General features: G+C 33.1%; 1 protein-coding gene across 4 annotated transcripts in view; it reads left to right on the forward strand.

The window, feature by feature from the left end:
• The window catches only part of LOC106090373 (uncharacterized protein DDB_G0292186), a 240,936-nt gene that overhangs the window by 204,974 nt on the left and 13,546 nt on the right, over positions 1–22,416 (forward strand). For 3 of the 4 annotated variants that reach the window (XM_059367011.1, XM_059367012.1, XM_059367010.1), the window contains exon 3: positions 495–947. The exons of the other annotated variant lie outside the window; for it this stretch is intronic. In XM_059367011.1, the coding sequence (XP_059222994.1) occupies positions 495–947 (453 nt within the window). The remainder of the gene's footprint in view (positions 1–494; positions 948–22,416) is intronic. 4 annotated transcript variants of the gene reach the window in all.

The raw sequence follows: 22,416 nt of genomic DNA on the forward strand, positions 1-22,416 counted from the left end.
GTTCGAAGCTCAACGCTGCGGTTAACAGTTGTCAGAAGTTATTTCATCAAAACAGACGTTCAATGAAATTAAAAATCAGAAAAATTCTTCAAATACGATTATTACTACATGCAATTAATATAGAAGTGAAGTGAAATAAGAAAAAACCAAAATAATACAAAACAAAGCAAAATTTGGAAAAAAAAAAACGTGAAATAAAATGCTGAGAATAAAAGAAAAATTATTAAATTATACGATGTGTTTTTGGCGGTCAAATGCCATATTAGGAGGTAGGGGAGAAATGGCAGAAAACTTAACTTGAATAAATAAAAAGAAAAATTAGCAAATCAAAAAAAAACTTTTCAAATTTAATTTTTGCTTTTGAAATTTAACTAATGCTAAAAATATAATTTGTAACATGCGTTATTCAAAGCTAACAATTTTTTTTTCGATTCCAAAACAAAATCTAATGCATCGCATTATCTCTCTCTCTCCCGTTTGTTGTCTCTTTACAGATGACACTATGCAACGTAACAGTAGCAAAGCAAGTCATACAACATTGTCATCTCCATCATCAAACAGCAACAACAAATCCCACCAACATCATAAAGATCATAATCATGCATCCCATCATCATCAAAGCTCATCGACAACAGCGAACGGTAATAATAAAAATAATCACGACTCCTCAGATTCGGGCATATCGACAAGCGGCGGTGGCCATCAGCAGCAGCATCAAGGCACAACTTCTGCTGCAAAACAGCGCAAATCTCGCGGCAATAATAAACGTCAAGATGGCGCTGCCTCAAATCATGCCACAAATACAACAACACAACAAACCCAAGGTGGCCCCCAACAACAACAGCAAAAACGCGGCGGGGGCACGTCATCGGGTTTCATTGTGAATGATTGGTTACAAAACGATATGTATTGTTACGAGAGACGGTTTATATCTTCATGCGGCGAAGGTGAGTCAATGCGAAAATTTGAAGAAACAGCAACAATTTTTTTTTTTTCTTAACACCTTTAACGGATGAATGAATAATACCTCATCGTTATAATAGGGATGGGGAGGAGGGAACCAAGAAAATAAATGTGCTTTGTGTTTTGTTATCGCTTTGAATGAGTGGGTTGGTTAGGTGTGGGTTTGACATTATCTAAAGGTGGGCTAGTACCCATGAAGGCCTGTGAGACCTTTCCTTAGTGGGTTGGTGGTTCTTCCCACAGCTGATAAAATCTTCATTATGGTTTAAAAAAAATACATGTGTATTATTTTATATAGCTTCTTAAGCTTAATCTTATTTCTTTTTCTTTTCTTTGTCGCTCTCTCTCATTTATCGCTTGGTTATCGTAATTTTAATATAAACGGGAGAGAGCCTCTAAAACCCATGCTCTTTCATATGATTAGTAAAGGCGAAGCCATAAGACCTAACGGTTAATACTTAAAATTCCTGATTAATTACTTGACATATAAAAAAACGAAGAATATAAGTGGTTGCAAAACAAATATTCAAAACATTTAAATTAGTTATCTCTTCTCATATATATATTGCTCTTAATTAATAGTTTTCTTGGGTTCGTCTCAAACGATAACTTGGCGCAATCGATTATGTGTTATAAATGAGAGGGTTACAAAATACCGTTACTCCGCCTCAGAGAACCATACATAACACAAGCATGTTGTTCAAACAAAATTGTGTGATCAAACAAGGAAACACAAATTTCACATGCAATCGAAAGTAGAACAAATAAAAAGCCTTTTTTGATCTAATGGTAAACCCTATTTTATTTGTTTTTGAACGAACAAAATGTGATTTTGGGCAAAAATGATAAAACAATTTGGATCAAATATTTGACCAATCTGAACGTACCTTTAGAGTTATTTGTTGAAGTTATGCATGTTATTTTAGTCTTTGCTTGTGAATGCTTACTGTTTTATTGTAAGTTATGGAAAGATTGCACAAGCCAAAAAAGGGTGTATGTGCTGTGGAATCATTGAACCAAATGATGCTAGCACATAAAGTGGGGTACTCTGTTTTTAGTTGTGAAAAACCCAAAAAATATATCTTAATTTACTAATTTGACAGTTGTTCACGTCAATAGACGAATAGAGTAGTGGAATTTGACAGTTGTTCACGTGAAAAGCCGAAATGAGCACCAACCCTTGGGAGGTTGCTAAACACGAGATTTCCGAAATCTCGTCGCAAATCTAGATTTACTCCAAGTGTAAACATGGAGTACGGTATAAAAATCATTTGTGTGTGTTTGTTCGACTCATTAACGGCTGCGAAAAAAATTACTTGAAATTTCACCGATGGTGTAGAATGGTCCTGGATGGAGGATGACCCTCAATCTCATGGCAGCCGGTTGTTGCTTTCATCGGCAAGGGAATCTTATACACTCTCCACCATGGATCGCATTTGTCGAGTTCTATGCGCGGTATCTCTTTTTAGGCAAACAACGAATATGGATTAAGGACTGTTATGCTATTGGAGCCATATCAAGTTATAGTCCGATTCGGACCATAAATAAATGCTGAACATTGTACAAGTACATTGTGTAATATTTCGGATAAGAATTGCGCCTTGTAGGGGCTCAAGAAGCAAATTCGGGATATAGGTTTATATGGGAGCTGTATCAAGCTATTGATCGATTCAGACCATATTAGACACGTATATTGAAAGTCATGAGAGAAGCCGTTGTACAAAATTTCCGCCAAATCGGATGAGATTTGCGCGCTCTATTGGCTCAAGAAGTCAAGATCCAAGATCGGTTTATATGACCGATGACCGATTTGAATCGTATGACCGATTTGAATCGTACCGATATGACCGATTTGAATCGTACTTAACACCGTTGTTGGACGTGATACCAAAACACTACGTGCATAATTTCAGTCAAATCGGAAGAGAATTGCGCTCTCTAGAGGCTCAAGAAGTCAAGACACATGGCAGCTATATCAAAACATGGACCGATTTGGCCCATTTACAGTCCCAACCGACCTACACTAATAAAATGTATTTTTGCAAAATTTCAAGCCGCTAGCTTTACTCCTTCAAAATTTAGCGTGCTTTCGACAGACAGTCGGAAGAACGGACGGACGGACATGTCTAGATCGACTTAAAATGACATGACGATCAAAAGTATATATACTTTATGGGGTCTTAGACGCCTATTTCGAGGTGTTACAAACAGAATGACGAAATTAGTACACCCCCACCGTAGCGCAGAGGTTAGCATGTGTGCCTATGATGCTGAACGCCTGGGTTCGAGTCCCGGTGAGACCATCAGAAAAAATTTTCAGTGGTCGTTTTTCCCCTCCCAATGCTGGCAACATTTGTGAGGTACTATGCCATACAAAACTTCTCTCCAAAGAGGTGTTGCACTGCGTCACGCCGTTCGGACTCGTCTATAAAAAGGAGACCCCTTATCATAAAGCTTCAACTTGAATCGGACTGCAGTCATTGATATGTGAGAAGTTTGCCCCTGTTCCTTAGTGGAATGTTCATGGACAAAATTTGCAATTTGCATTTGCATCCTATGGTGGAGGGTATAAAAACAAATGAAATTGGGCTCCCCAAAAATCATAAGATTTTTTTTTTTTACTTTTCAAGTAATAAATTTTTTGTCCGGAGTAGCTTTTCATGGAAAACGCCTTTTTATATTTTAATGAAAAATTAATTTGTAGCAGTTCGACCTTGGACAAATTTGAACAAGAAATTTACAAGAAATACAAATTTTGTTGTTGAAAGCCATCTCGCCATCAGTGAAAACGTCTCAGCTTCATTCATTGATTGTACAAGGTAACGGATTCTCTCCTAGAGAATGTGTTGTGATTGCACTTTACATGCTTGGTATTTTGCTCCAGCCTAAAGCTGGAGCTTTAGGCTGGCGCAAAAATGCATATCTTTCTCTTTTTCACATTTTTAATCTCTGGTGTTTATGCATATTTAACAGCTATTTGCTCCGTTTTTGATCAAATCTAAAGTCTTTTCAAATGAAATCATCGGAAAATACATATTAACACAAGTTTATAAAAAAAAATATATATTTACTTTTTTCTGGGTCACTGTCACAAGCTATAACAACATACATATTATTCATACTGATTAGGCAGAAAGATGATGAAAGCAAGAGAAATAATTGCAAAAATTACAATACTTAATGAATAGGAAGTTATACTGATGAAATAAGGTTTCAATGGGACCTTTAAAGAGTTAATAAAATGAATTAAATTATTCATTTAAATAATTCATTATTGAATACTTGTATATCTAAAAAAAAATTATAATATGTATTTTTTTAGACAAATATTTTGTTTATCTTAACACTGATTAACAAATTTACCATGACTCACATATAAATACATGCCACTTGGAATTAAGGGGTATTTTTTGTTTTGCAAAACACACACACCTCCTTTGAGTAAATGTACAAAAACAAAAATGACGTGTATTTTCTTCAAATGAAAAACCAACAATTTCATGAATGAGAATGAATAACTAACAAAAACAAAAAATAAATTGAGGCATTTAACTATTCATAAACTATACTTAATACTAGTACTGTTGCTGCTACTTGACTACTACTAGACTAGACTACTAGTAGAGTTATAGTAAATATAGTAAAAATACTTATGGTCTAAGGTACTTGACTTTTCATTGGAAACTAGCCATAACCACACAAAAACAAAAACACACAGCCAAAAACAATAACAATTAAAAATTCTTATGAAAGCCATAAATTATATGTGTTAACAAGAAAACAAGACCACCTCCAAAGTAAAAGCTATTTAAAACACTTAATTGTTGGCTAGCCATTAAAGAACTTGCTATAAAAAAATTTATAGCAAGTCATGCCTTTAAAAGAGATATATTAAAACTTTTCTTGCAGTTAATTTTAAATTATAAAAAACGTATAAAAACAAGTCAATCATTGTTATCTACTTCCTTTTTTTTGGGACAATTAAACAGCAATGGCTTAAAGCAAGAAAGGTGTTCTGCGTTCTGTTGTAAATTTCTTTAAGAAAGAACGAAAGAAACCTTTTGTGTAATGTCTTGCATAAAAAAACCAAATAAATTTCCTTTTTTTGTAACTTGTATGCCTATCTTTGCTTTTCTTTATCTTTTCTCCAAATTTACTTCCTTATTCTTATCATTTTATTGCTTTTGTGTTTTATACCCAACTCAACCAACCATCAATTTTTTTTATATCAACTTTTTCCACCCACCAACCCTCAATGCTAATTATAGCCTTTGTTTAAATGAACATTGGATTTTTAATTCACTTCAATAGCAAACCCTTATCCGGGCAGACTCATTGTACTTGCGAATAAGATAAAACATTATAAACAATCAAGTTTAACGGTTAAGGGCTCTAAAAGTGTCTTCCGTAAATGGTGAAAAGAAAAGAAACAAGTAAGAGCGTGCTAAGTTCGGCCGGGCCGAATCTTATATACCCTCCATCATGGTTCACATTTGTGGAGTTCTGTGCGCGGTGTCTCTCTTTAGGCAAACAAAGAATATTGAATAAGAACTGTTATATCAAGTTATTGTCCGATTCGGACCATAAATGTATGCTGAACATTGTAGAAGTCCTTGTGTAATATTTCAGTTCATTCGGATAAGAATTGCGCCTTGTAGGGGCTCAAGAAGCAAAATCGGCAGATCGGTTCATATGGGAGCTGTATCAAGCTATTGATCGATTCAGACCATATTAGATATGTATGTTGAAAGTCATGAGAGAAGCCGTTGTACAAAATTTCAGCCAAATCGGATGAGAATTGCGCCCTCTGCAGGCTCAAGAAGCGAAGATTCCACATCGGTTTATATGGCAGCTATATCAGGTTATGTTCCGATTTGCGTCATATTTAGCTCAGGTGTTGAAAGTGATACCAAAACAATACGTGCAAAAATTCAGTTAAATCGGACGAGAATTGCGCCCTCTTGAGGCTCAACTATACCAGCTTATGAACCGAGCTATACCAGCTTATTAACCGATTTGAATCATACTTAGCACAGTTGTTGGAAGTGATACCAAAACACCACGTTCAAAATTTCAGTCAAATCGGATGAGAATTGCGCCCTCTAGAGGCTCAAGAAGTCAAAACCAAAGATCGGTTTATATGGCAGCTATATCAAAACATGAACCGATGTAAACCATACTTAACGCAATTGTTGCAAGTGATTCCAAAATACGTCGTGCAAAATTTCAGTTAAGTCGGACGAGAAGTGCGCCCTCTAGAGGCTCAAGAAGTCAAGACCCAAGATCGGTTTATATGCCAGCTATACCAGCTTATTATCCGATTTGAATCATACTTAGCACAGTTGTTGGAGTGATACCAAAACAAAACGTGCAAAATTTCAGTTAAATTGGACTGAGAATTGCGCCCTCTAGAGGCTCAAGAAGTCAAGACCCAAGATCGGTTTCTATGACAGCTATACCAGCTTATTAACCGATTTGAATCATACTTAGCACAGTTGTTGGAAGTGATATCAAAACACTATGTGCAAAATTGCAATGAAATCGGATGACAATTGCGCCCTCTAGAGGATCAAGAAGTCAAGACCCAAGATCGGTGTATATGGCAGCTATATCAAAATATGGACCGATTTGGCCCATTTACAATACCAACCGACCTACACTAATGAAAAGTATTTGTGCAAAATTTCAAGCTGCTAGCTTTACTTTTTCGAAAGTTAGCGTGCTTTCGACAGACAGACGGACGGACGGACAGACAGACGGACATGGCTAGATCGACTTAAAATGTCATGACGATCAAGAATATATTGGGTTGCCCAAAAAGTAATTAGTAATTGCGGATTTTTTAAAAGAAAGTAAATGCATTTTTAATAAAACTTAGAATGAACTTTAATCAAATATACTTTTTTTACACTTTTTTTCTAAAGCAAGCTAAAAGTAACAGCTGATAACTGACAGAAGAAAGAATGCAATTACAGAGTCACAAGCTGTGAAAAAATTTGTCAACGCCGACTATATGAAAAATCCGCAATTACTTTTTGGGCAACCCAATATATACTTTATGGGATCTTGACGCATATTTCGAGGTGTTACAAACAGAATGATGAAATTAGTATTCCCCCATCCTTTGGCGGAGGGTATAAAAACACACACTTCGATGGCAATTTTGAAGACAACTGTTTACATGTGCTTAGAAAATACATCGTTTGGACTAAGCTTTTAAAACAAATCTTCTTATCCTTTTGTATGAGAAATATTTCCAGGATTTTCTAGTGGGATGCTCAGAGTATATCCACATTTTTATTTCCCACTACTTTTCCTAAATAATTTCTAGGCACGTTTTACTTTAGAACGCTCAAACATCATGTCTCTTCAAGCAATCACAAATGATTTGTTATTTAGTTTGGTTAACCATTAATTTTAAATGCCACACCCAAAAAAAAATTATACTAGCAGCACTTTTATTTTTATTTCTAGTTTTTGTTTGCAATTTTATTTATTATCTGACAACAACTAGACTGTATTTTCTGTATTTATAAATTTCTAAAATAATGCTGAGAAGAATTTTAAATTAAGTCAAAAACATTTTGTGGTGCACCTCAACGTATGAGTAACTTTATTTTATTATTATTATTATTACGGCATCATAAGTAGTCAAGTCTAGCTAGCTATTACTAGATATTTTCAGTTGTAATAAACTCGAAGCAAAAATAAACTCTTGGCATTTACTACAAATACGTAAATGTAAGATTTCCGGTATTTTACTACTTAGATTCATTATAAGCTTAGACATTCTCCAATTAGTAGTAAAACGAGAAAAAAATACACACACACACACATACACAACAAAACCCCCATCTTCATTGCCGTTGATATTGTAGGGTGCGTTTCAATGGTGTGCTAGCAGATACGCATTGACGTGACGTAGGAAAATCATAATCATTTGGAGAGCGTTTACATGCAAATGTAGCGTTGAGAGTAGTAAAGGACTAAGCACATAATTTGGGGAATAAATGGGAAACATAAGGAAATTTCTTGTACAATTTTGAGATAAATTTAAAAAAAATCTAATGCTTTAAAATATTTTGTCTAAATTGGGTTTGGAGTAAAAAAAAGTATTTTTTTTTTTATAAATTTGGTTTTTTTTATTTTATTTAATATTTTAATTTTATTTGTTAGTTTTTTTATTTTGATATTTTGTTATGACCTCAGTTGTGCTTATCTTACTTTGATAATTCACCGCTCCCATTAGGCTCCCAACTCTTCTTCGAGACTCTGCATGCTTATAATATGTGTAATCACTGCAATTTATGATGCTATAAATAAGTCATGGGAGTCTCAAATGTAAAGTCACTTGAATTTCAGGTCATCATAGAATGTGTGCATGGCACATAGCAAGGTTTCATGGTTTTCTTAAGCGATTATATGAACATCAACTCACTCTTCCTCCCTTCTGCTCCAACTACAAAGGCTATTTGTAAATCACATAAATTATTTATTTTTGCATGCATTAGGGGATTATTAAAAGATTTACGCATTTTCATGTAAACATTTATAAGCAATTTTTTGCTTTGGACATTGAAAAATCGCCAGTTCAAGCGAAATTAATGAATGAAAATTTTTTAATAGCAAAATTTTTGCTAAAATTACTCATAGTTGTGCAAAAATTAAGTCATAATTTTTTATGTTTTTTTTTTTTGTTTCCATGGATGATCGGTTTATTTGCATTATGCCTGTGGATTATAATCACCATGGAAAAATGAATCATGTATGTGTTTTTTTTTTTGTTGTTGTTTAATAAACAGTTTTTGAAACGCTTAAATTGCCTTTTTTAGACAAAAAGATATAAAATATTAATAAGCGTTTTTAGCCACAGCTAAGTGGTGAGTCATTTTCGAGAAATTAAAAATCTTTGGGAGTTCTTAAACAAAATACCTGGCCTTGGAGTTCTTAACCAAAATACCTGGCCGAATCTTGGAAACCCACCACCATGGGTTCTGCTAAATTATGAGAGCTATATCGGGTTATAGACTGATTTGGACCATATTTGGCACATTTATTGAAAGTCTTTAGAGAACACTGCATGAAAAATTTTAACCAAATCTGACAAAAATTGAGGCTTGTAAGGACTCAAGAAGTCAAATCGGGAGATCGGTTTATATGGGAGCTATATCAGGTTATAAACAGATTTGAACCGTACTTAACACAGTTGTTGGAAGTTAAAACAGAACACTACGTTCAAAATTTCAGGTAAATCGGACAAAAATTGCGGCTTGTAAGGGCTCAAGAAGTTAAATCGGGAGATTGGTTTATATAGGAACTACATCAGGTTATAGACAGATTTGGACCTTACATAGAATAGTTGTTAAAAGTCGTCACAGAAAACTACATGCGAAATTTTAGCCAAATTGGATGAAAATTGCGGCTTCCAGAGGCTTAAGGAGTCAAATCGGGAGATCGGTTTATATGGGACCTCTATAAGGTTCTTGACCGATTTCAACCATACTTGGCGCAGAACCAAACGTGCAAAATTTTAGGCAAATCGGGTAAAGATTGTGGCTTTGAAAGGCTCAAGAAGTGTAATCGGGAGATCGGTTTATATGGGAGCTATATCAGGTTACAGACGGATTTGAACCGTACTTAGCACAGTTATTGGAAGTCATCATAGAAGACTACATTCAAAACTTTAGCCAAATCGGATGAAAATTGTGGCTTCCAATGACTCAAGAAATCAAATCGGGAGATCGGTTTATATGGGATCTCTATAAGGTTCTTGACCGATTTCAACCATACTTGGCACAGTTCTTGGAAATCATCGCAGAACCAAACGTGCAAAATTTTAGGCAAATCGGGTGAATATTGTGGCTTCCAATGACTCAAGAAATCAAATCGAGAGATCGGTTTATATGAGAGCTATATCAGGTCCTTGACCGATTTGAACCGTACTTGCACAGTTGTTGAAAATCATCACAGAACCAAACGTGCAAAATTTAAGGCAAATCGTGTGAAGATTGTGGCTTTGAAAGGCTCAAGAAGTCAAATCAGTTTATATCGGAGCTACAGTATATCACGTTCTTGAACGATTTGAACCATACTTGGCGCAGTTTTTGGAAGTCCTAACAGAACACTACAACCAAAAATTGCAAATTTTGCAAAAAAAATTCAGCCAAATCGGATGAAAATTGAATAGTAAGTATCTTTGCAAAATTTTAAGCGCCTAGCTTTTCTCGTTCGACCGCTATCGTGATTTCGACAGACGGACGAACGGACATGGCTAGTTCGACTCAGAACGTCGAGGCCATCAAGAATATATATATTTTACGGGGTCTTAGAGGAATATTTCAGGGTGTTACAAACGGAATGACTAGATTAGTATACCCCCATCCTATGGTGGAGGGTATAAAAATCTGGCGCCCAACGTGGGTGAGGATGGCCAAAAAATTTAAACTATGTTATATATATAAAAATGTTTAATTTTTCAAGAACTAAATATCGAAAGATAAAAAGAAGATTTATTCACTTCCGTTGGGCGCCAAAAACAAAAAAAAATATTTTTTTTAAATATATATAATTTTAAATAGTGTTCTATTGCTTCAAAGACTGTTTTTCTTTAAAAGGGCTTGATTATTTTGTTTGTTCTTTTTTTAAATATTTTCTTGAAACACTCCATACGTTGGGCGCCAGATCATTTATTTCCCATTTAAAGCGAAATTTAGAATATTTTGCAAAACAAGAAAATTTTCCATATTTTTCAACAGTTCTTTTCAATTTGAACTAAATTGTCTGATTCATACAAAGATAAGATCTTTTATAGATTCTTCAGCCAAATCCATGCCAGAAATTAAACAACATTTTAAAATACGTAATAACCAAACTCTTAAAAACTTTGAAAATTTTCGTGATTAGATAGTAATTGTAAAAGTCCCCTTAAAAACATAAAACACTAGACCATTTCGTGTTAAAACTCTGTGCTATAGTTCAAGAAGCAGGAAATCGCTTTAAAAGATGTCCAATTCACATCAATTGTTTTTATTTGTGAGTACATTTCAATATCGCCACACGGCACAATACATACCGAATCTCATCAAATCAAATTCTTCAATATTATATTTTTCTAAAGGGGGATTTTAATTAAACAAAAAAAAAAACAATCACCATGCAGTAGGCACCTACCTCAATATGTCTTGGCTTTTGTGATGTGATATCTGGTTTGATTAGAAACGTCATGATATATACTTCATTATGGTTCAGGAGTCAAGTTGAAACATGCGACTGAGTATGTAAAGGTGTTAGTAGGTGATGATATTAAAAATTTAATGGCGTAGTAGGGAAATATACGATTGATAATGGATTTTCTAGACTAAAGCGCCATGGCTAGATAAGAGTCAACAATTGGGAATATTAAATATAAGTGGTTCCTAAAATTTTGTATTTTATTACTCTTTTTTTTTTTTTTTGAAGGAAAACGTGTAGCTGAGAATTTAAGTTTGATTAATGATTTTTGTACAAATAAATGGAAATATGGCAAATATTCTGAAAGTTTATATGAAGAACTTTACAAAACGCAAATGTTTTATATACTGTTTCGGAATAGGGAAAACTTTGGTATGTAGGCAACATATAACCTAAACATTTGCACAAAGTAGATATACCTTTAGTCACTTCCTACTCTCTAGAAATACACCATATTCTCACTTTTACCTTCAACTTGAATTGCTATTAACAAACTATGTTTTATAACATTTCCATTCTCCAGAATTTATCCACCCTCCTCATGAGCTTAGTATATAGCTTGAATTTTTTTTTTTTTTTTTTTGTAAATAACCATATACCTCATAACCAAAGTAAAATATTTAGCACACATACTACCATTTCCAAAAGTAGTTATTGGTCTGATAATTTATGTTAACATTATGTATGACCAGTAGTAACTCTTCAACATACTTTGCAATACTTTATTCGCCATATATAACAGAAATGCTCATACGTTTCGTTTTCATAGATTTTGTTTCGAATATTACGTGACATCAACAATATAATCATTATGGGGGTTGCTATAGCTTCGATATTTATTTAGTTAGTTTTTTTTGTGGATTATCATATAAATAAACATAAAGTTTTGGGGCCCCCTATACATACTCTGAAGTAGGAAAAAAGTGTGTTATAAACTTAATAAATTACAATTGTATTTCATGTTTTGAAGATACACATAAATATTAACAATTTTTTTCTCTTTTTTTGTAAATTTTTTTATTATGGTCTATAATGTATGGGGCAGGCTAAATGGCTACTAAATAGCTATGGGTTTTTGTTTTCATATGTCTAAAATAGTTATAAAACTTCTTTTGGTTAGTGAGCCCCAACAACAAATCATGTATGGTGGCGGCGATGGTGGTAGTGGTGATGGTGGCCAACATCGAGGTCATTTATTACCGTATAAGGAGTCTCAAGTCAATTTGTATTGTGATTTAAACAATAGTGGCAATTTTTAATTAGCAAATAAATTAAACAAAAAAGAGAAATCGTTATGGAGAAAAAGAAAAAAAATAAATAAAATATGACTTTGGCTATAAAATATTAAACAACCTGAAATCAGTAAAAGAAAACAAAAAAAATATGAAAAAATTAAAAAAAAATAATAATGTAACAAAAACTTAAAAAAAAATAAAGTAAATAGTCAGAAAATTTTAAAATGGAAAGCAAAATATGATAAAATAAGAAAACAGATAAAAGTTAAAGTAGGTTAAAAAATTAAGGTCAAATAAAAAAAAATTTAATAAAATAAAAAATTAAAAACATGAAAAATAAAAAAATATTACAAAAGGAAAATGTGATGAAAACAAAAAAATAACAAAGATAAAATAAGAAAATATCAAGATACAATAACAAAGTAAAAAATACGAATAATAAAGGTTAGGTTAGGTTTAACTGGCAGTGTGCCATCAGACTCACTTAGACGTTTTCGTCCATTGTTATACCACAGGTCGAATACTAAAAAAGCCCCCTGAAATTTTATTTATGTAATTATCTTAAAATGTTTGTAATCCTTAATGTCTTATCGGATTAAAACTCGGGACATGAGGGGGGCCTCGAATTTTTCTTTGAGGCCATAATCTGGGAGATGTAACTTCTTTATAATGGTGATACTTAATACTAATACTAAAATTTCCCCTAAACATTCAATTGGAAACAGGTGATACTTCTCTCATATCATTGAGTGCAGTTCGATTAATGTTAAAGCTCAATGATAAGGGCCCTCCTTTCTATGCCGAGTTCGAACGGCGTGCCGCATAGCGACACCACTTGGTAGAGAAGTTTTATCAAGCCAGGTACCTTACAAATAAAGTCAGCATTAGTAGGGGGATAACCGCCGCTGAAAATTTTTCTGAAGTTCGATCTGCGATTTGAATCCTGGCGCTCGGCAGACATGCTTACCTCTGCACCACGTTGGCCATGTTATACCAACATGGTGATAATGTTGGCATTTGAAGGCTCCAATAAAGGTTAAAATGTATAAAAATGTATAAAATGTATTTCTTCGTTCGTTAGCTTAGGTTAGGCTACAGTGGCAGCGTATTTTCTGAACAGACTCACTTAGCCAATTTTGGTCTATTGTAATACCACAGTAGCGACAGACGAGGCCTCTGGTGGGAATCGAAATCCCCCTTACTATCCGAGCATTCTACCAACTCGGCTACCGGGTTAGGCTAAAGTGGCAGTGTATTTTCTAACAAGTCTCACATAGACAAATTTGGCCTATTGTGGTACCACAGTAGCGACAAACCAGGACTCTGTTGGGAATCGAAACCACGACCCACTTTTTGACTATACGAGCATGCTACCAACTCGGCTACCTGGGCGACCATTCGATATGGTTAGTAGTGGTTTAAAAATTCCATGAGGAGTTTTAACTTAAAATGTTTGCATCTCCCTAATCTCTTATAGGGAAAAATTGGAAAATGCTTAAAATATTTAACTTAATATTTGTGTATATTCTGAATGTCTTATCGGAATAAATTTTAAGGACATAAAGAGCTTTATTTCCAAGAAGGGAATTTCATCTAGGAATTAAACTTAAAATGTCTGTATCTCGATAATAATGACAAAAGGGGAAAAAATATATTTAAATATGTTTTCTATGTTGCAGCTAGTTGGGGATTCAGGTTTTCATGGGGAGAATTAAAAAACAAAAATTAACTTAAAATGTTTGTATTCCCTTAATGGCTAACTGGCTTAAACTTAGAAAAATCTTCGAAAAATAAGCTCGACTTGAAAGAGAAAATACACAAATTATGAGAAATTATCTTTTTCCTAACAGGCAATGAAACGTTACCCTAGAAACTAATTTCTCAGTACATTTTATCAAAGCCAAAGTAGTGGCGTAGGATACTGTTTCTATTTTAACCATAAATGCCATATAAAGGTGTACGAACTCCATGCTTAGACCTGAAATCCTCAACGGGCTCACTTATAAAATACTACATCGGGTAATGGTAACCCGTTGCGTCGGAACATGTTATCCTTAACCGATATCCATAATATTTGTTATTATGCTTATTAGGATCAAAAGGGTAAAAACAGAGGGTATGCGTAGCGCAGAGGTTAGCGTGTCTGTCTATGAAGCTGAATGTCTGGGTTCGAATCCTGGCGAGAACATCATAAAAATTTTCATGATTTCCTAATGCTGGTGACATTTGGGAGGTACTGTACCATTTGGTATGACAGTATGTAAAAACTTCTTCTCAAAGAGGTGTCGCACTGCGGCACTTCGTTCGTAATTGGTATTTAATTAATATTAAATAAAATTCATACCACTGGCTTTTAAAAAATAACTAAAATTAATCATTTCACAAATGAAGAAATACATTATAAATCGAAAATAAATCGCGCGTCGTCTTTCTGATGAAAAAATCGGTGAAGTCCGGATGGTATTTGAACTGAGACTCATGGCAGCGCAAAATGATTGCCTTCATCTTATCGGTCAAAGATATCAATACAACCTCCAAAAGTTCCACAGAAGATATAGGGAAGCAATTGTAGCTGTATGGGCAAACCACCCATCACTTCAGAATCAACCCAATGCAATGGAAAGGAACAGCTTAAAAGCTTTTTTGTACACGATCTACCAAACCAGAAAGTATATTGACCAACGATCGAAACGCGTCAAACTATGGTTAGTGTATGGTATGCCATGGTTTTGCTTTTCCATTAGCAAAAATCTTCGAATATTAAAGAAAATAATCATGAAAAATTATTTTTGCAAAAAACTTTAAATTTTAACTTAAAATGTTTGTATTTTCTTAAAAACAAATTAAAAATTAAATAAAAAAAAAATTAAATTAAAAATTAAATAAATTAAATAACATGAAATTTTGTCCGCAATTTCCATTAGAAAATGTAACGTAACAACTATAGTCGCGTTGCCAGGAGAGTACAATCCTAGAATTGTTCTCCGTTTCATTCAATATCAGTGCCTTAATCCTTAATAATGACAATAAAAATGGAATTCAAAAAATGTTTACTTTTGTAATAATAAAAAAAATCAGATTTTTTTTAATTAATTTTTTTAAGATTTTCCTTAACCTCTACTAGATTTGGAACACACTTAAACTTTAACCCATAAATTAAAATTCATGAAACACCTCAAAAAGTTGATATCATACTTATAACTAATTAAAAAAGTTTAAATACATCCTTGGACAACTTTTTGTAGTTCTTTTGACTCTTTCAAAAAAAAAAAAGTTAATTTGGCCAACTTCGCCCCAATCAGAGAAAAAAACCAAACACCTCAGCCATTGTAATCAAATTGGCACTTAGTTAAGTAGCACCAAATGGTCATATGCCTACATTGGCATAATAAAACATGTACACACTCGCGTCAATTGCATGTCAGCACATCCTAAGTATGTCTCTGGCATTGTATGAAAATTTGATACAAAGAGGTGGGCAGGTAAGTGGGTTTGCATGTTTTCACATGGACAATTAGGCAAAATAATAAATAAATAATTACATCATCGGTTCTATAGTATTTCTTTTTTCGTATCGTTTCATTTTGGTGTTTTTTTTCGCCAATCAGTCACACACAAAGAGCAACACAATTATTTGTAAATTATGCATGTTAGCGCACGAAGGCTCGTTTAACAGCTACTGTAAACTTTTTGTTTGCAACGCATTTGTTAATATTTGCACATTTCAATGCTATAGGCGCTTAAATCTATAGATAATTATAGCTACACATAACAATTAATATTAATGACATGATTTTGAAAACAAAAAAAATTTTAAAAAAATATATAAATTTACATATTGCTTAAGAAATGCATGATTGGTAAACGCCTATTCTTTGAAGTTGAATTTCTGCATTAGAAAATTTTAATTGCATTGGACAAATTTAAGGTGAAGGGTTTCCAACTTATGGGTACATTTATGGTTTCACTTCACTTCATGTAAACAATGTGCCAACACTAACTATCTGTGGTGAAAGGCCTCTTTAGTTCAGTTTCGGAACGTTAACAAAGTGCCAACACTAACTACTTGTGGTGAAAAGTCTCTTTAGTTCTGTTTCGGAACTCCTCAGATGAAACTTAATGTAATGCATTGGTATCTGCAAAGCTCAAATTTTAATTTCTTATGTTCACCAATTTTAATTTTAAATTGTTTACAAATGTGAAACCAAGAACAGATCAGAACTTTTGAATCTACTGTTTTTTAACTTAAAATGTTTGTATCTCTTTAACGTGTAATCAAGATGAACTTTAAATGCATTGATAACTGCTAAGATCCATGGGTGAAATGAAAAGTGAAGTCAAGAACAAATCAGAATATATGAATAAAAGTCCAAAAAAAAATTCTGTGTCTCTATAATGTTATACAGGATAAACATTAAATACGTTGGCATCTGAAAAATGCATATGTAAGATGTACATATCCTCAAATAACAAAAATTTAATTTAAAATGTCTGTATGCCCTTAACCTTAAATCAGGATAAACTTTTAAACGCCTTAGAACCTACAAGACAGAAATGTAAGGCGTATATCAGAGTGCACACACAAACAACAAAGGATGGCGCGAACTAGTAACATACAGAAACTCAGAGTTGCACTACCACCCACAATAATGGCATAGGGTGGAGTTCATGTTTCAACCATGAATACCTTATATACATATGTGTAGTACTTTGTTTTCGAAATTTATTCTAGGACCTAAAATCCTCAACTGAATCCCTTAGACAGTACTACAACCAACTTTGGACCTCCTGTTGGCATTAATTATCGTTAACCTATCGCCTTAATACTTCGTATCTTGTTTATTGCGGTTAAAAGAAAAAAATTGGTGGGTTTCCAATAGAAAAATTCTCTTTTCTAGTGTGAGGCAATTTGATTACATGTCCACAAATACCAATAATTTTAACTTAAAATGTTTGTATATCCTCAACATTCAATTGCGATAAACTTAAAATGCTTTTGAATAGTTGCAAGCGTTAATGTAAGATAGTGAGTGAAATTTGTATACTGAAATCTTAATAAACAAATTGAAAAGACCTTCGAGCCAACAGGACAAAAAAATAGTAAAAAGATAATTTGACAGAGCCCGGCGCTCCGTGTGCCCGAAACTGGACAACGAAAGGCGTTGCCGTTGTCCAGCGTTCGAAGCTATCAATACATCTTACAAAAGGTGCACAGAATCATGTGTATGCCAAGACAAGGTGTGTATGCCAACATTTGGACAATGTGTACACAAAAAATCGGCAAACACATGCATTGGAAAAAGAACAGCTAGCGGGCATGGTTGTCAATATAAGTACAACATACCACCCTACGTTGGTAGGGTGAAGCCTGAAGCCTTCACACCTAACATGACCGATGAGTTATTCTAACCAAATGACGAAACGCGTCCCATAGTAGTTGGTATGTGGCGATCTCTGGCTTTCCTTTTTCATTTCAGAAAAATTTCTTATCATTGAGCTCATCTCGAAAGAGAAACAAACAAAAATCACTTAGCTATAACTTTTGACTAAGTAGCAAAAGAAACAACTTTGGTCTAGGTAGTAATAGGTACATTTTTGAACTAAGTAGTAATAGGTACATCTTTGAACTAAGTAGTAATAGGTGCAACTTTCGACTATATATTTTAGGACGAAACTTTTTCATTGCAGAAAAATCTCCGATCATTGAGCTCGTCTCGAAAGAGAAACAAACGAAAATCATTTAGCTATTACTTTTGACTAAGTAGTAATACAAACAACATATGACTATACATATATTTAAGGAAAAAAATTTGATTTAAGTAATAATAGGTACAACTTTGAACTAAGTAGTACAAGTTAGTAATGAAGACGACTTTGGACTAAGTGGTAACGGATACAACTCTAAACTTGTAGTACCAATTATCACTTTGTCCAAAGATGTACCTATCTATGGACTTAGTATTAATATGTACACCTTTGTACTAAGTCATAATAGGTACAAATTTAAACATGTAATATAGGTGCAACCTAGTAATAACAAACTAGTAGTAGGTACATTTTTAAACTAGATACATTAACAAACTAGTAATAGGTACATTTAAACTTGTAGTAATAAGCACAACTTTGTAATAGTAGTTATAGGTACAACTTTGGACCAAATTGTAATAAGTGATCTTTGGACTTATTAAAATTAGTAATATTACCTTTTCTATACTATAGTTCAGAAGCATACATAGATACTTTCGAAAGTAGACTGGACATTATTAGGAATTATCCATGTATCGATTTTGACTTTATGTTGTATAAATCAATTCATGAAAATATATGATGTGCGTTCCTGTTGGAAAGTGATATCAATACCGTCTATCTTGTCTCATAACTGTAACACAGCTTGGAAATCTTTGAGACCTCTTTTTTCATGACATTGATAACCTTGATAAAGAAATTTAACTTTAATAAAACGGTGTGTTTAAATTAAATTACCACCTTAATTGAGAAAAACAACTTTGGCCCAGTTTTTATTATACTTATACTACCTGCAAATTACTTTCCACCTGTAACGGATGAATGTACTTCCCTGACGAACCATAAATTTGAGCACTTACTTTCAATGAAGTGCTTTTTTATTACAGTTTTTTCATCAGTGCTTTTTATGTTTTCTATTTGGTTCATTCATTTTAAAAGTAGACCAGTTAAGTTTTAATTTAAAGTACTTTGACATGGCATGATCTGAATAAGACATTTAGTTTCCCCCTTTGAGTCATTGTAGTAAGTACTTGTATGGTTGAGCGCATATTTCCTCTCAAACACGAGCATGACAATAAAAATAATAATAAGGTTAATGAGCTATAGTTAAAAAAGTAATAAAAATGTTAAATAAGAGCATACATTTAAAAAACTTTACAATTATTGAAGATTTTGCAAAATTTTCAATTTTTTCAGTGTTAATTGAGTGCCAGGTTAGGCAATTGACATATTTTGAGGTTTTGACACAACTTTTATGTTTATTAAGTGATTTTTGATTAGGAAAGACATAAAATGAAATGGAAATTGTTAAAGTTTTCAATTTGCAAAGAAAACCTCTTGTAATTAAGCTTAAAATTGAATGAAGCAGTAATATTGGTTATAAGAAAAGTTTGCCACATGAAGTAAAAAACTTCATTCTAGACTCTTATTTCTGAATTTTCGGTTTAAAAATTCCTAGGATTTTGAAGCGAGTAACTAGGAAACATTCTACAGTTACAGCTTACTGGGATATGACACTGAATATAGTACACTTTTTTCCCATTAACATTCCATTAATGAACTGAAATGAAGAACTGTGGTACACCTTATTGAAAAATTCCGCTTAATTGAAGATTTATGGAATGAATCATCATTCGTTGGATTCGCTTTATTGAAAAATAGTTTAATTGAAAATATCGCCAAACTTAAAAAGGTTTTATACCCCAAATTCCTTTTTTATATGAACACGTGAGTGAAAAGTTTTTTCTGTGGGAAACTATCTGAAATTGAAACGATTCGCGTCATCAATAAAATTCCCAAAAATATAATTTGACATTTCGCTAGCGATGGTCTCTGACTTTTAACAAGTTCTACTTAGCATGATAATTTTTCAACTCAAATAATTGCATACATAATTAGAACGTTGGTGTGAAAATTCGCTTCCAAAAATGCTTCTATCGCTTTACTATAAATTGAATTTCACTTATCCGCTCACTACGCTCAACTAAAATATACGGATAAGTAAAACCAAATTGATGTATTTTTAGCGTTTTACTCATCTCCTTCGACTGAATATGTTATTGTTTAGATTAAAAAAAAAACTCAACTTAAAATGCTTGTATCCCCACAACAACGTTTATATAAAATAGCACCCAACGTGAAGAACTCCATATAAGAGGGAAATAAGCGCACTAAATCAATGGTGGTAGGTAAAATACAGATTTGCCAATGAACATTCCATTAATGGACATGGACAAACTTCTCGCATATCATTGAGTGTTGTCTGATTCAAGTTTAAAGCTTATAAACGAGTCCGAATCGACACCTCTTTTGGGGAGAAGTTTTTACATGGCCGTACCATATTTTCAAATAAAGTTTCTCATAAATTTCGTCAGCATTCTGAGGGGATAACCACCGCTGAACATTTTTCTGATGTTTCGCTAGGATTCAAACCTAGGCGTTCAGCATCATAAGAGAACAATTGTTTGCAAACTTAGCCTAGAATGTTTTTTATCATATAATTACACAAACAATCTTATTTAACAAAATATATGTTGGTGGCGAACCATAAGCTAATGTTGCCAGATAGTATTTTGCTTGTAAATGGTGCTTTTTTGATGCCAAAATCCGAAGTGAGAGTAGACTTCACTGAACTTCTGCAATTAACGAAACAACGTTGTGAAAAATTCCACAGGTTAACAAACCTAATTTCCACCTTCATAAAACTTCTCTATAATAGATATAGCTTTGAGATACAATATTGATGATGACATTTTTTGAATTTTGAATAACAAATGCATCAAAATAAATACAAATGAACTTAAAATGCTTGTATCCCCACACTTGCGTTTATATATAGTGGTGCCCAATGTAAGGTACCCCAAACAAGGGAACATTAACCCTGGAAAGTTATCCTTCATTTTCTAGGCGCTGCATCGTGAGCAAAAAGGAAAACCAAAGTTTAGTTTATTTTTTTGTATTCAGTTCATTTTTAATTAATTTTAAAAAAAAATTCTTTAAAAATTCACTAACGCTTTACGAAAAATGAGATCAAAACAAACGAAAAAATAACGCATTTTAGTTGAAAATAAAATCGCGCGTCGTCGTTTTGGTGAAAGATGACTGTTCAGGGTTAAAGACATTAATACAATGGCTGCAGAAGTTTGCTGGTACTTTCGTCTTGGAAAACATCTCTACTAGAGGTTTTGCTCTCAGATAGTACTTCATACTAATCAGAGTTTTTAGTTTTGGGTAACTGGCTCAATTGTACAGTTTTTGGTAAGACTAAAAAAATCTTTTAAAGTGGAATTTGTATTAACTTAAAATGCTTGTATCTCTTGAAAATCACCACATAAAATGGCGCCCAACGTGAGGAACCCAATATAAATGTACAATGGGAGCATTACAGCAATGAGATCGATGGGTCACTCAAAATTTTGTTCCGAAAGCCAATCATCAATATCCCCTTAGGAACCAAGGGCAAGATTTCTGATCCAATTTCGACAAAAAAAAATATTTTTTTATTATTTCATACCCTCAAACATAAACTCCACTTTAAAAAACTGTGGCAGAGCATTTCTGAACCAGTTCTGATAATATAAAATAAAACTTTGTTTTATTTTCCTTATAATACAAAAGCAAAAATATACGAATAAAATCATACCCTCAAACCTAAACTAACTACACCAATTAAAAATTTTTAATTTTTTAATACGCAAAAACCTAAATTTTTCTTATGACCCAAATTGGCTTAAAACACTTCAATGCAAAATAGGGTCATACAATTTAAAATTGTCAAATTAATTTCTTCTTTCTTAGTAACACATGTCTTTCACTTTCTAAATGAGTTTATTTAATGAAAGCAAACAAAAAAATGTGCTCTTATTTATTTAGAACATTCTTAGATGATTTTAGAAAAACAAAATAAATTGGGAATTTTAAATTCATTCAATATTTACTAACAGGCTTTAAGTTTCACACTGCTACTGGTGTGGAGTGTGTGATACCTCTATTTCTACTCTTTGTACTTTAGAATAAGCACAACAACTACAACACCAACTGCAAACGTATTAAGCGAGTGCAAAGAAAATAAAAATAAAATAAATAAAAGTCGATGTCGGGGTTTTTAATTCCATCGAGTATGAATAAATAAAACCTTGAAAAAGCCGGCAGTTTATTTTTATTATTTTTTTTCCTATGCTTGCGTATACACACACACACACAAGCCATTTGAAAGCAATCATTCTAAAAAGTACCTCCTCAC

This window comes from Stomoxys calcitrans, chromosome 4 (genome assembly GCF_963082655.1).
Source record: "Stomoxys calcitrans chromosome 4, idStoCalc2.1, whole genome shotgun sequence".
In the NCBI taxonomy this organism is placed as follows: domain Eukaryota; kingdom Metazoa; phylum Arthropoda; class Insecta; order Diptera; family Muscidae; genus Stomoxys; species Stomoxys calcitrans.